General features: G+C 50.7%; 1 protein-coding gene across 1 annotated transcript in view; it reads right to left on the minus strand.

The window, feature by feature from the left end:
* The window catches only part of FRMD5 (FERM domain containing 5), a 322,295-nt gene that overhangs the window by 15,631 nt on the left and 293,116 nt on the right, over positions 1 to 13,548 (minus strand). The window contains exons 5-7 of the mRNA XM_052659739.1: positions 12,237 to 12,334; positions 9,630 to 9,753; positions 6,871 to 6,958 (exon numbers count right to left, since the gene is read on the minus strand). Coding sequence (XP_052515699.1) covers positions 6,871 to 6,958; positions 9,630 to 9,753; positions 12,237 to 12,334 — 310 coding nt within the window. The remainder of the gene's footprint in view (positions 1 to 6,870; positions 6,959 to 9,629; positions 9,754 to 12,236; positions 12,335 to 13,548) is intronic.

Raw genomic sequence — 13,548 nt, forward strand, 5'->3', positions numbered from 1 at the left:
GCCAAGTGGAACAGCTACCGCCAGCCCTGTGTCGCCTGAACCCACCAAGAGATCACCTGTCACTTTGAGCTGGTAAACAGGAGGCTTGAGGCTCTGCTGGGCAGAAAGGGGAGAAGGTGCGGCAGAAGCTGTAGGTCCTGGTTCCCTCCTGTGGGAAACGGACTCCAGAAGGCCCAGGCCTTTTCGAGGCTGGGATGGGGCCCAGAATGCTGGATGCTGGGGTACATCCTCTCAGAGGTGCTTCCTTCCCAATAATGGCCACAGGTGAGCATTTGTCCTGCTGGGGGGTGAGGGTGTGCAGGGGGCCAGAAATCATGCCTGGATGCTGACTGAATGGGACTGCAGGACACTCATCTGAGACACAACTCAGATGGTGCCACAGGGTTGGAGTCGGGCCCCTGGTGTGATGCGTGCAAATGGGGGCTGTGGCTGCGGGGCTCTCCTAGCCGCTCCCACCTCCCAGCTTTGCCTCACTGGCGCAGACCTTCAGCCTGATCAGTCCTGAGAACAGTGGGGGCTCTGCAGGGCCTCATGGGCCTTGCCTCAAGAAAAAAGTACAGTTTTGCCCTAAAACTGTCTTTTCGAGCCAGGGTTACAGGCGTGAACAATGGATCCAGGGAATAAACCAAGAGTACATTTTGCAAACATCTGAATGAGTGCACAGCTGCTACTGTCCTTTCCTCTCGGTCTGTTGTGACCCCTAACACCTGGCTGCAAACACAGCATTGTTCAACCCATGGGCACAGCAAAAAGCTGTTTAGGAATAACCTGAATGGAGATACTGGGAGGCCATGGGGCTGGGCCTCCCCCTGCCTGTCACCAGGGCTTGGTGGTGGGAGCTAACAGCTGAACGTCAGCACCGCACGCAATGCAGAGTGTGCCAGGGGGCCCAGCACTAACTGGGCGGGCTGGAGGAGTCAGACCTCTGTGAGGATCACTATGGTGACAGTGAAGGGAAGGGCAGGTCCTCCCATGAGCTGGGTTCCTCGGTTGGCACTGGTCACTGCACCATCCAGATACCCCAGGGCTGGCCTCCGAGTGAAGGATGTGTTGGACTTAGAAACAGTCTCTCCTGACCAGACTGGCTGACTAGGAACAGGGAGCAAACATGCTAAGACACCCCGATTAAACGCCGGTAAATATTACTTATTCCAATAAATAATAATAACACCTGTGCTATATCCCCATTCATCCTCTCATTTGAAGAGAGCAATTATCCAGACTGCTTCTGATGCAACAGCTGCAGACAAAGCTGCTGCAAGGCCCTGGCACCTGGCACCCACTGGGCAGGGGCCAGGCAGCTGGGAGATTTGCTACTTGTCTCTGCACGTGAGGAGTGGGACTGGATTACAGCATGAAACCTCACACCTGGACCAGCATGAAAACACACAGGCGGCCACACCGACACCGTCTCTGGAAGCTTCCTGGTTTCCTTCCTCTAACGAGCCGTTCTCCTTGTGAGCCTGCCCCTGGGGTTTCTATGTGAAAGGACGAGTTACTGACAAGAGAAGGCGATGAGGACAGGGAGAGAAGTGACAGGCGGCCGCACCCTGTCCCTCAGGCTCCCATCTCAGCCATCTTTCCTGCCTGTCCCCTCCATGCTGGCGCAATCAGCACCCCTGGGACTGCGCCATTAGTGAGCTGGGAAGTGGAGTAAACACCCAGGTCTTGCCAGCCACACAGCAGTTACCACCAGCTCTGCTCTATAGCCGTCCTGCTCCTCAGCCCTGTGGAAGGAGCTTCAGTCCTGGTTCAGGACCCCAGCGATGCTTAATTTGCTCCGTAACCTCCTTGCCCCTCTGGGCCTCAGTTTCCTCATCTTACAGATGAGGACCACCATATAGACTTCAAGAAATACTACTTTCAGAACTTCCCTGGTGGTCTAGTGCCTAAGACTCCTCGCTCCCAATGCAAAGGCCCAGGTTCCATCCCTGGTCAGGGAACTAGAGCCCACAGGCCATAAGGGAGAGTTCACACGCTGTAACTGAGAGTTCACATGCTGTAACTGAGAGTTCACACGCCGTAACTAAAGATCTTGCACACTACAGTGAAGATTAAAGATCCCATGTGCCGCAACTAAGACCCAGCACAGCCAAATAATTTAAAAAATCATTAAAAAAGGAAAAAAGAAATATTATTTCTGTATGATTTTAGGAAGATGGCCTAAATGACGTACTGCCAGGACAAGGCCAACGGTGTTTTGGGGAGGGGATGGATTTGCAGAGTCATTCATGTGTTCATATGGAACCCACCATGAGACCTAACCTGCATCCATCAGTCATCAGCTGTTCACCCTGAGATGATCACTCTGCCCAGAAAAGGATTTTTGGAAATCAGTCCTGACAGGTTCTTGGAAATGGGGACACCGGGCCACCTTTGCTCAGACCCACCTCTGAATACAGTGAAATAGGCTCTGTCTGCCACCCGCCCCGCAGGGGTGACTGGGTCAGGACCACAGCATTCTCAGTTGTTAATGCTACTTAAGGTCACACAGTTCTTCCTCTGGACCTGACCGAAACTAATTCAGTCTGGGTGGATGAAGCCTCTATTATTCTTAAAAAAACAAAGAAACAGAAAAAACCTTAGGAAAGAGGATTTTATATGCTCTTCCAGACAGTGATGCCCATTCCTGAAAGAGCTTAGAGCTGGGGGACCTTCACACTAAGCCAGTCATGAGAGTCACCCAGTTTCAACATACTTAAACAGTCATGGTACTTTCCTGCTGGTTCAGTGGTTAAGACTACACTCCACTGCAGGAGGTATGGGTTTGATTCCTGGTTGGAGGACTAAGGTCCTCCAAGTCATGAGGCATGTCCCCCCCAAAAAAGAAGTCTAAACAAACAAACAGAAAACACAGCCACAAGAATGTACAGTGGCGATAAGGAGAGCAGGCAGCCCCCTCCAAGAGGCTTGGCATCTAGCCGTGAGAGCTCAGAAATGCACACCTTGGCAGGAACTTGCCACTGAAGTGACTTCGGTCAAGCCTTCCATTTGGGCAGGAAACCTGACATTCCCTGCATGGTAGCCAAGAGGGGCCAACCTGAGGGTGAGGCGAGTCAGCACTGATACCTCTTGTTCTGCTTCTCTGAGGCAGGGGGGCGATGTGTCAAGATGGGGGTGGCTTTACTTAGAGAGGAGCCTACGCAGCTGGATTATGAAAGTAAAAGATCCCACTTTAAGAGCAAGGAAACGGCACAACCTTGCATTTGTGTGGTTGATCTAATCTAGATCCTGCTGAAGTCAACTTTTTTCTTGGTCTGTACAGAACAGGCATAAAGCCACCTCATCAATTTCTGTTACATTTTTCTACGATGATTTCAAAGTCTCATAGGCCTTGTTGTCCTCTCTTGATCAGAGGTGGCTGTGAGTCCCGCTTTGTTCCTAAATAAATGCCATCTCTCCGAGGTGGAAGACCATGAACGACCATTGAAAGAGGACAACACGGAGACGAAGCTTCGAGTCCCAGTACCGTCCTTGCCAGTAACCCTAGACATGTTAGTTCCTCAAAGCTCAGTGTTCTTATATTAAAGAGAAGACAAGAATGTCTTCTTAGCAGGGTTGTAAAGATGAAAAGAGATACTGTGTGTATGTGCCTGGTATGTGCCGGCTCTCAATAAATGGTCCCTTCAAGACTCATAAGAAAGGGCTCATGTGATGGGTTCGACCAGCCCATGAACCTCAGCAGGGCAGGGGGCCACAGTCTGGAGACCAGGGCAGAGCACCAGGCTCAGGCTCCCTGAAAGGAGCATGATGGTGTCCCCTGATGTTGGAGAGATGTCAGGCTGGGGGCCAGGCACAAGGCTGGGCCATCAGTGGTTTGCTCCATTTTTCTCCTCCAGCAGCTGTAGGCTTGGTCTGCTGGGGGCTTCTGCCGGGAGCTGGGGGCCAGGGGAAAGGCAGAGAGCTCAGGATAGCCTTTGCGAATTCAGGGTTCGTGTATTAGTGTAAGACAGCTAGCTAGAGAGGAGCCCTCTGGCTCTTCCACCCAGAGTTGGTAGGATCTCCTCTTCCTAGTCCCAGGGCCAGGCAAGGACATCCTGGTCAGAAAGAAACCATCAGCATGGACAGGAAGAACAGCAGCTTCTTAATCAGTCCAGGAGAACAGAACCCAGCCGAAGCCTTGTTCTGCTCTCATTTAATTATCGAAACGATTCTTCTTCTCTCCTCCCTAGGGCTGCGTGCCCCAGATTCCCAGGGCCCAGTAATTGCCTCTCTGTTAATAGAAATCATCAGTATTTATTACACTGAGCGCTCCAGCTTCTTTCGGCTCCCCTTGTAGCAACGTCAAGGCAAGTGCTTGGTAGCCTATCACCAAAGTGACTCTACTTAGTGGCAAGAGTAAAAGGCTCCCAGACTGTTCTCCTTGCCCAGGAGGGCTGAGGAGATCCTGAGCTGGAGCCCAAGGAGATGAGCCGTGGGGCCTGCAGCAGGGCCTTGCACCAGCAAGAAGTATGGAGCCCAGGAACACGGGAGTGGAAGCCCAGTGAGGTGACTGCTCCCACCTACTTCACAAGGAAGTCTGGGTGCTTCTGCTCCTGAGAGATGCGCAACAGGAAGGGACCTTAGTTCATATTCCTGCTCTGCCACTCAGGGCCTTGCGCACTGTGGCCTGCCGGAACCTTCAGCTCTTTGTCTATAAATTAGGAAGAATAATATCCACACCCCAGTGCTGGCATGAGAATTAAATGAGAAAATAACGTGAAAGGGTTCCAGTGCGCCTGCCCGGGAAGGCATGCCACACGCCTCTCCTCCCTCCCCGCTTCTTGGAGTTGATGCCGTGGGGGTGAAATGATGTGATACATGGGACTGGGCCTCGTGCAGTGCCTGTATGAACGCTGGTTCCTTCACCTCTGTCTGATGGTGGACAGGCTCAAAGACAGGGCTGACCAGGAGCCCCCCAGTCCCAGGGTACATGTGGATTTGGGCTGCACACCAAGCAGGCTGCTCCTTGGCTTCCAGATCTCCGGAGACAACAGGAGAGACCTTCACCCATCCCACTCAGTTATCATGCTCAGGTTACACGCCACCCGGTGACAGCCCTGCCCAGGGACCCTCCTCTCCTCAAAGGGACCAAACAGATGGGTCACATGCAGAGGTGACCTGGCATCTTCGGTTGATCTTATTCATCTTTAGGCAGCTGGGTCTTTTTTTTTTCCCCAACAAAAGGCCTCACGTGTTTATTACTAAGCCAGAAGCACTAGTGCAGAAACACTTGACAGAGAGAAAAATCATTTTGCCAATAAAACATACCCAGCAGGTCAGACAGTACGTGCTCGCAAAGTGATAATGGTAAGATGCAAGTGACCTTGACACAGCCTAATGTGTGCCGCTGCATGTGCGAGATCCTGAAAGACCCAGCTTGGTGCTTCTCCAGTGTCTTCTCCTGAAGTTGTACCTGATTTTATTACCAGTTTTCATTTGAATCCATTGGAAAATGGGACGATTCTGCTTTTGCTTCTTGGCGAGGAAATCGCTCCATCCTGAAAGTCTTGTGAGAAGACGTGGAGCAAATTCAGCCATGCACAGGGTGGCGGAGAAGAAAAGAAGGCAGCGGTGTCTCCTAAGGTCTTGAAGTGACTCAGGGGTATCTGCTGAGGGCTTTCACACCAACAAGGCAAGGGAGGCTCAGAGAAGCCTCTGAAGGCCCCAGTAAGGAGGGCCCAGCACTAAAGCCAAGGCCGGTTGACCCCAAAGCTCTCTTTGGTTCTCTGTAGCCCTCTGCCATTGGTATCCAAGCAATCGATGCAAGTTAAACTGTGCTGGTGGTGCAGAAGGCATTATTCAGGAAGCTTTGCTAATTCCTTTGCACATACCCGTATGTCATTTTTTGGGGGGGTATAAACTGGCATGAATGTGTTTTCTGACAGTGTTGGCCCTCAAGAACACGGGTTATCTGTCAGCAGGCTGTGCTGGTGGACAGGGAACCGTCGAGCTGGGAGGGTGGCCAGGTTTCTGAGTGCCAGAATGTTCTCAAAGTTAACTGTTAAGTTTTGGCATTTAATCCTATGCAAGAGTATCTCCTCACCAAGGGGCCACGAGAAAGGTAATTCTGGCTTCTTTGGTTTCTGTTCTGTTCTTTCTTGTTGGAAGCCTACACTGACCCTCACTTTTTAGGAATGAGAGGTCAATGTTCAGAGTCAGTTTTACTGGGGTCTCTCCGGTAGTGGAGAGAAAGAGGCACAGATCTGGAAGACTGAAGCAGAGACCAGAAGCATCAGAGCTGGAATGAGATGACATGCGGGGATCCAGCCACAGACAGACAGGGAGAGAGGGCCACGGTCTCCACCACCCTCCTCAGTGTCCGCGGCTGCCCAAGCTCATCTCCCAAGTGCCAGACGCATGTGAGTAATTACAGAGGATTTCTCTGGGCAGAGCCTCGCGGGCTGGTCCCTGTCCCGCTCACAGGCGCATAATGGAATTAAGTGTGACTCCACTGCCGCTCTACAGTCAATAAAACCCACTCCTGGATAGAAACTAGATTACGGGTCAGGGAAGGGTGGGCCGTGTGCTGAGCTGCCTCTGATCATTCCCTGGGAGGGGCGGGGCTCCCACATTCCGCCTCTCCTCAGTTGCACCGAATTACCCACGGCTCCCAAAGGGGGGCCCTGGTTTCAGATTTGTTATTTAGACTGTGCCTGTATGCTTCAGCTCTGACGTGGCAGAAGATTCCGCAGCGTGGAATCCAGAGGAGTTTTCACAATGAGACGTTTTTTCTGCCCTCTGTCACTAATGAAGTCAGTCATCTCAGTATTGAAGGGCAGGGTGACGGGGGGTGGGGTGGGGTGCAGGCATGAGGTCCCTCCCTGCCTGTCATCCTCTGGTGGGCGGGGGGCAAAATTGGTGCAGTCTCCAGCCACAGGGGTGCCTTACCTTACACGGGTGGGGGTCCACTCCGTACGTCTCCAATGTCTGCGCTTTCCTTAAAAAGTTCAGCTCTGAAGTTGCTGGTGTTTGACCACTGGAATAAAGAAAATGAAGCAATTCAGGATTTCCTGTTCCTATAGGTTTCCCTGAGATGAACTCAATTAAGAAGTGCCCAGGGTCTCTCATGCTCCTATTTTTTCATGGGGTGTGCTCCCGGCTCTGTCCTAGGACTGACTTCACAGACCTTTTTCTAGGGTCAAACCCTCAGATGTCTTCAGAGTGAGGCAGGCAGTGTGATGAATGACATGGGCTGAGTGTAACACCATAGGGAGTGGTGGGGACTATGGCAAACTGGGAATGCTGCCCCATCTAAAGAGGGAAGCTGCTCTCCAGCTCCAAGATGGTAGTGTTGGAAAGCAGGGCCCAGCATTGCTAGGTGTGATTTTTAAAGAGAATTCAGACACACTGATTTTTATGTGGCATTTCTCAGTTTTCAATATGATGGGGGCAGGAAAAAATACATCTATAAGCTGGCTGCAGGCCATCCGATCTGGACTGAGACACTAAGACAGGACCTGTGTATCTTGTTGCCTAACCCTCTTCCTTTACCAGAAGGGCACATGGGACTGGGGAAAAGAGATGCAGTGAGAGCCGCTGCTGAGCTCCCCAGACTCCGCAATAGCTCTGTCTGCCCACAAGGTGATGACTATGAAGAGGAAACAAACAGAAAAAGAAACCAGTGCTGGCACCAACCCCTCTGAAGGAGGAGCCTTGAGCATCGTCCCCTTCCTGCTGGCTCCTCAGCAGAGGTGTGGACAAGCTCCGAATAGGACGAGGGCAGGCAGGGTCACACGGGGTCTCAGTGTCCAGCACCCTGGCAAGCTGACGTCCTTCCACTGATGTGGGGGTGGGCTTCAGGGACAGGAGGGGGTGGGTAGTTTGTGCAGTCAAGAACTCAGACAGCTGCGTTCATCATCTGCCTCAAGTCCTACGGCAGGGCAGGAAGACAAGCCCACCCAAGGAGGAGCAGCCCCAGATTCCCGCCCGTGTCTGTGGGGAGGCAGCAATCCATCAACACCTCAGCAGCCTTTGGGCGGCCCAGGTGTGAAACACACCATAGAATTTAATGCACAGCCGGGGCCCTCAAGGATCTCAGAGCCCAAGAGGAAATGCAGACCAGTTTTACGTGATGAAGATGAGGCTGAGCCTGTGTGAGCAGTGAGGGTTCTGTGCGTACCTCCACCAGTGCACCCGAGACACGGGGAAGGTGTTGGGAAAACGCCGGCACAGCAGGCAGAAAGCCAGGCCCCAGAGGCCACTGAGCACCGACGCCCCTTCCAGGGAGGCGCTGCTCCCTGGCTGGAGGCTGCAGGGTTCCCTGGGCTCCATTCACCCCTGGAGTCAGCCCAACCCTCTGGGGTCCTCCAAGTGGGCATCGTTTCCTGGGGGATCCCCCTGGCTTCTGTTAGGTTTCTGGAGGACTGTCCTGACTGCTCTGACGTCTCTTCAAACCTTCCTGGCAGCGCCTCCAGGCAGCCCCAGCACACCCCGGGTCTCTGAATGAGCCACGCGCCCTCATGATCTGTGTCTATTTTGACTTTCACCACAAGGGGCCGCTATTCGCCAAGAGTGATGGGAGGAGTCGTGGGAAGGGCTGGGATTCCACCTCTGACGGGGGTCTCCATTCCTCTAGGCGGGGTGGGGTCCAATATGGCCACACACAGCGGGCAGGAGGTCTGTTTATAAAAGGAGGCTTTGCGGACATATTTCTTGGTAAAATTTTTGAGTGAAGGTGAAGGATTTTTTTGTTTTTTTTTTTTGGGGGGGGGAGGGCATCAGTTAGGTACTAGTTTAAGCTTAATATTATCATTAGGAATATTTTTCTGCCCCCCTCCCCTTGAGCACCGTCCTACCCCAGAAAGGTAAGTTACAAAAATATGTTAAAAGATTTAAAAAATTGTACTGTATTAATATGCTGTATTATATGTAAATTTCTTCTTCACAGTTGAGCGTCTGCTCCAGCATGCCATACAAAGTAGAGCCTAAATACCCCTTTGTTTTCTTTTTTAAATAAAAATCAACCTTTGTAGAAAACCCTATTTCATATGGGTGAAAGGATGCATTGATACTATTTTTATGGACTTGGGTATATCTGGGTGAACTAGGACAATCTGAGGAGGGCAGTTACCTCCTGCTTCTGGCTGCATTTCCCCTTCTTCCCTGGGTACATTGGTGTGGGGTCGAGGGAAGCAATGTTAAAGTCACACCCCCTGAACCAGGAATCTCCCTGCGCCCAGAGCATCTGGCCCTGCTCAGTCCTATCTGCTGACCTAGAAGTCACAGACCAGGGGTGGAGGTGTGCCCATCTTCTTAACCCCTCCTCTCTGTTCTCTTTTGCTATTTCTTCTATGTTTTCCTTTTCCCCAGTTCATGCTTCTGCTCCACGTCCCTCTACTGCCCTCCCCCGACCTCCCTCACAACCCGCCCCGATCCCGGTCTCTCTCCGTTTATCCTAGTGAAGCAAATACCTTTCAGAGGCAAATCCTTCTCTGTTTTCCTTACAATATAGCATCTCTCTTGCCTTTAAGCCTCAGCCTACACCACTGTTCTTGAAGAGGGAGCCTTAGGGTTGTACGGGCAGTAGATCACCGAGATTGGAACATGATTACATCCTGGAGTGAGGAGGGCTGGGTCTACTGGAGCAGACAACGTGTGCTTGGGCCGTGGGGGAGACAGTGGCCTGGCCTGAACCGCGGGACACGCACCTGAGCTCTGTCCTGTGAATCTCAGCAATCTTCCTTTCCAGCTTCTCTGAATGTTTAGGGAAAAACTGGAACTTGGAGCTGTAGCCTTCGGGGTGTTTTCCTGGGTCATAATCCCCAATCTCCGCTTGCAAAAGGAAAGCAGAGGAAACAATTGTGGAGACAGGTAAATCGTCACTGGCAACACAACAGGAGACTAACACGCAGAGCAGAAGGCTGCACCACATTTGCCACGAACAGTGGGTCCTGAGCACGGCTGTGGGCGGGGCGGAGGGCAGGTCTCAGGAGCAGGCCCGGCTTTGTTTCCCCTCCTGTGTCCATTGGCTGTGTTGGTTTCAAGGCCACGTGGAGAGAGTGGAGCTCAGCCTGTGTCCTGAGACCACCACAGGTAAACCTGCTGTGAAAGAGCAGCCCCTGCCCCATGCCCACATCCATTCAGCCACGAGGAGAGCGCCTGGGAGCGAAGCTCTTTGCGGCAGCAAAGGAAACTGTGAGCTGGATCAGGAGATCAGAGCCTTGTGGGCCTCGGCCACATCCGAAATCTAAGTCCCGTTCTGAGGCTTTTAGCAGGGACACAGCCAAATGATGACCGAGTCACGACCCACACTCAGAACTCAGCTCTGGGTCCAAATCAGATCAAGTGAACGTATTTGAGTAACTACTCACTGAGGGCTGACCAGGTGCCAGGCCCCTTGGAGAAGCCTGCAGAGCGGGAAGACTGGCTGTAACCAGAGAGTGCCACGGAGTTCAGAAGCATCGGGTCCCAAGGCTGACTTCTCCGTTCCCTGTGGGGGTGGGGCTGGGCTTTCTCCCCCTGAAAATTTAGAGTCCATCCCCTAACTGCTGAGACTTCAGATCAGTGAACTTCGGGGGGTCACTGGGCCCACACTACTCCTCACAGTGTGTCTCCAGGTCAGAACCCAGCCTTCTCCACACGGAGCATTCCACAGGGAATGCTGTGTGTGCGTTAGGGGGAAGGGTGTTGAGCAGTTCAGCCGCTGTGTGCTTGTCTCTTCTCCTTCCCTAGTGAGAACCATAGCCAGTGCAGGTGAGAAGTCTTGAGTGAGGAGTAAATATTAAGGAAAAAAATGTGCCCTTTTTCACAACTGAGTATTGTTCTGTGGCACTAGTTTCCTGATACTATCTTCCAAATTACTTGGGAATTTCTATCATTTAGGAAGAGACTATGGTACCCAACTCCAGCCCTCTTGCCTGGAGAATTCCATGGACGGAGGAGCCTGGTAGGCTGCAGTCCATGGGGTCACTAAGAGTTGGACAAAACTGAGCGACTTCACTTTCACGCATTGGAGAAGGAAATGGCAACCCACTCCAGTGTTCTTGCCTGGAGAATCCCAGAGACAGGGGAGCCTCATGGGCTGCCGTCTATGGGGTTGCACAGAGTCAGACACAACTGAAGCGACTTAGCAGCGGCAGCAGCAGAAAGAGACTAAAGGTTTCCTGGGGCTTAATGTCTGAAATGACCTTGTGCCATGGGGTCATTTTATTATAATTTTACTTAGAAAGCTCCCAGTGGGAAACATCAGTGTTGGATATCAGTGACTTCTTTTAAAACAAACAAACAAATTTCAATATGTCCGTCAGGGTAAAACTAAAGAAAAGACCAGAGTTTAAAATTTCACTTAGATGGGACCAGGTTTTCCTTAAAAATGAAAGGGATCTCTTTGGGTCCCTTAAAGTTAGCAAGCACCTTCTAGACTTCCTACTTGGGTGTTTTTTTAAAACAGAAGTCTCAGAAGTCAAAGTTGCAATAGAATGACTTTTACATTCATAACGCAGCTGTGACATTTTTCTTGCCGGAAGAACTTTAGTTTCTTATTGGCAAGCATTTTTTTTTTTTTTTAGGTTCTATTCACAAAGTAGCTTCCTGGAGTTCACAGATTTCCGATTACAAGTTCAGTTTCTTTGGGAGAAACTTCACGATGTTAGCGCTATGGCCCAAAATAACCCAGTGACAGTTTCAGGCTGAAGGACTAAGAGAAGTCCAGGAAGTGGCACTTAGGAGTCTCCTGCATCTCATGAAAGGAGAAGGGATGATGTATAAAGAGTGCATACCTTTCCCTCTGTTTTGCAAAAAACCAAAAAGCCAGTCTGGGTATTGGCTGGGTACAGCCCCAACTCTTATTTGTGTGTAGAAAATGGGTTTGTAACTTGGAAACATTTTCAACTTTGAGCAATTGGAACGGGAAAGTCTCTGAAACTGACACCAGAATCCCAAGGCGCTTCACATCTTTGAGATTTGCACAAAAGGACAGAAAAAAACCAAAACAAACAGATTCGGATTACTCTCCAGAGGCTTAGTAACTTTATCAACCAAGGGTGCAGGGAAACACTCCCTACCGCCCCATCCCCGCCACCCAAACAGAGTCTGAATGACTTGAAGGGGCTTCCAGAAAGACCTGAGGTACAGACAACTTGAGGCTGAGTGGTCTGAGCTTCTTGGATCAAGGGAGTCCAGGCAAAGTCCTTTAACTTGGACTCTGTTTCAAGTTAGATACTGTTTATATCCAAGAAGTAGTCATCTGTGGTAACTGAAATAATGTAATCAGTACTTAGCATGAAAAGCAAATTTATCCTGTCAAAAGTCATTACCTTGAAGGATATAAGCTGCTAACAAGGCAGCATCTGATGTTTTACAGAGGAGGCGACCGTGGTAGAGATCCCTTTTGATCTGCAGGAAGACTAAATACCTGGAGAGAAAACAGAGAATGAACTATAAAGGATTTCTTTGATTGCTTTAAAGACATAAATATGTAATATCAGCCTATCAAAATCTGTCAGGACACTTTTACTACATTAAAACAAAAATCTCAAAACATGTCCCAGGACAAATACATTTTTCATATCCCTGAGGACTAGACTCTTTCAAGCACTTTGCCCTGAACTGATTTTGAGGTTCAATTCCAAACAACCTGTGAGTTTCCTCCTGCAGCTCAAAACAGAAATGGTATCTCCTGGTTAAAAGCACTGTGCCCAGAGCTGGGCTCTGGAAGGAGCCAACTCCAGTCTCAGCACCTACAAAGCAACCTGTGTCGTGAGAGAGGGGCTGACAGAGCCGCCCTCTCCCTCGGACTCTCGCTGACGTCTCTTAAGAAGCAGGGGGCTTCCCTGGTGATTCAGTGGCTAAGACTTGGTGCTCCTCATGTAGGAGGCCCGGGTTCAATCCCTGGTCGGGCACCAGATCCCATGTGCCGCAACTAAAGATCCCGTATGTCATAACAAACATTGAAGATCCTGCATGCTGCAACTAAGACCCAGTGCAGGTAGGTAGACAGGTAAGTAAGTAACCAACGAACAAATAAGCAGAAATGTGGGGAAGGAATGAGCCCGTGGGAGGGATCTGCCTCTGTTTGCCAGTGGACCTGTCCTTATGTGGAACAGCCCTCGTTATGGGCAGAGGTCAACCAGATCTCTCAGAATTTGAATAAGGTGTAAGAAGAGGCACTGGTGAGGGATGGACAGAAACCTGTGGCAAGTATTTCTTCAACCACAGGGAGCTCTCACCTCAGGTGGAAGTAGGCTGACTCTCAAGAACAACTCATAGCAGCTGATGTGTATTGAGCACTTCTCACCTGCCAGTCCGGGGATTATACACTTTACTGCAGCCTCTCAGCTAATTTGCACATACCACTCTGAGAACAGATATGGTTATTGTCCCCTTTTTATAAGATAAACTGAGGCTTCAGCGATTTTCTCACGGGCACATAACTGGAAGATGGCAGAGCCAGGATTCAAGTTCAAGACGGAGGTCGGCTCTTCATCACCATGTTATCCCTCCCTCTTGGTGCTGTGCTACGGCTACTTCGTATTCTCACAAGTAGTTGGGTGGACCCTGTGACCACAGAATTGTTGAGGCTCCAGTTTGAAAGATCTTTGCAAGGAGCGGAGTCTCCGATGTACACTG

The sequence above is a fragment of the Budorcas taxicolor genome, chromosome 21, assembly GCF_023091745.1.
Source record: "Budorcas taxicolor isolate Tak-1 chromosome 21, Takin1.1, whole genome shotgun sequence".
Classification (NCBI taxonomy): domain Eukaryota; kingdom Metazoa; phylum Chordata; class Mammalia; order Artiodactyla; family Bovidae; genus Budorcas; species Budorcas taxicolor.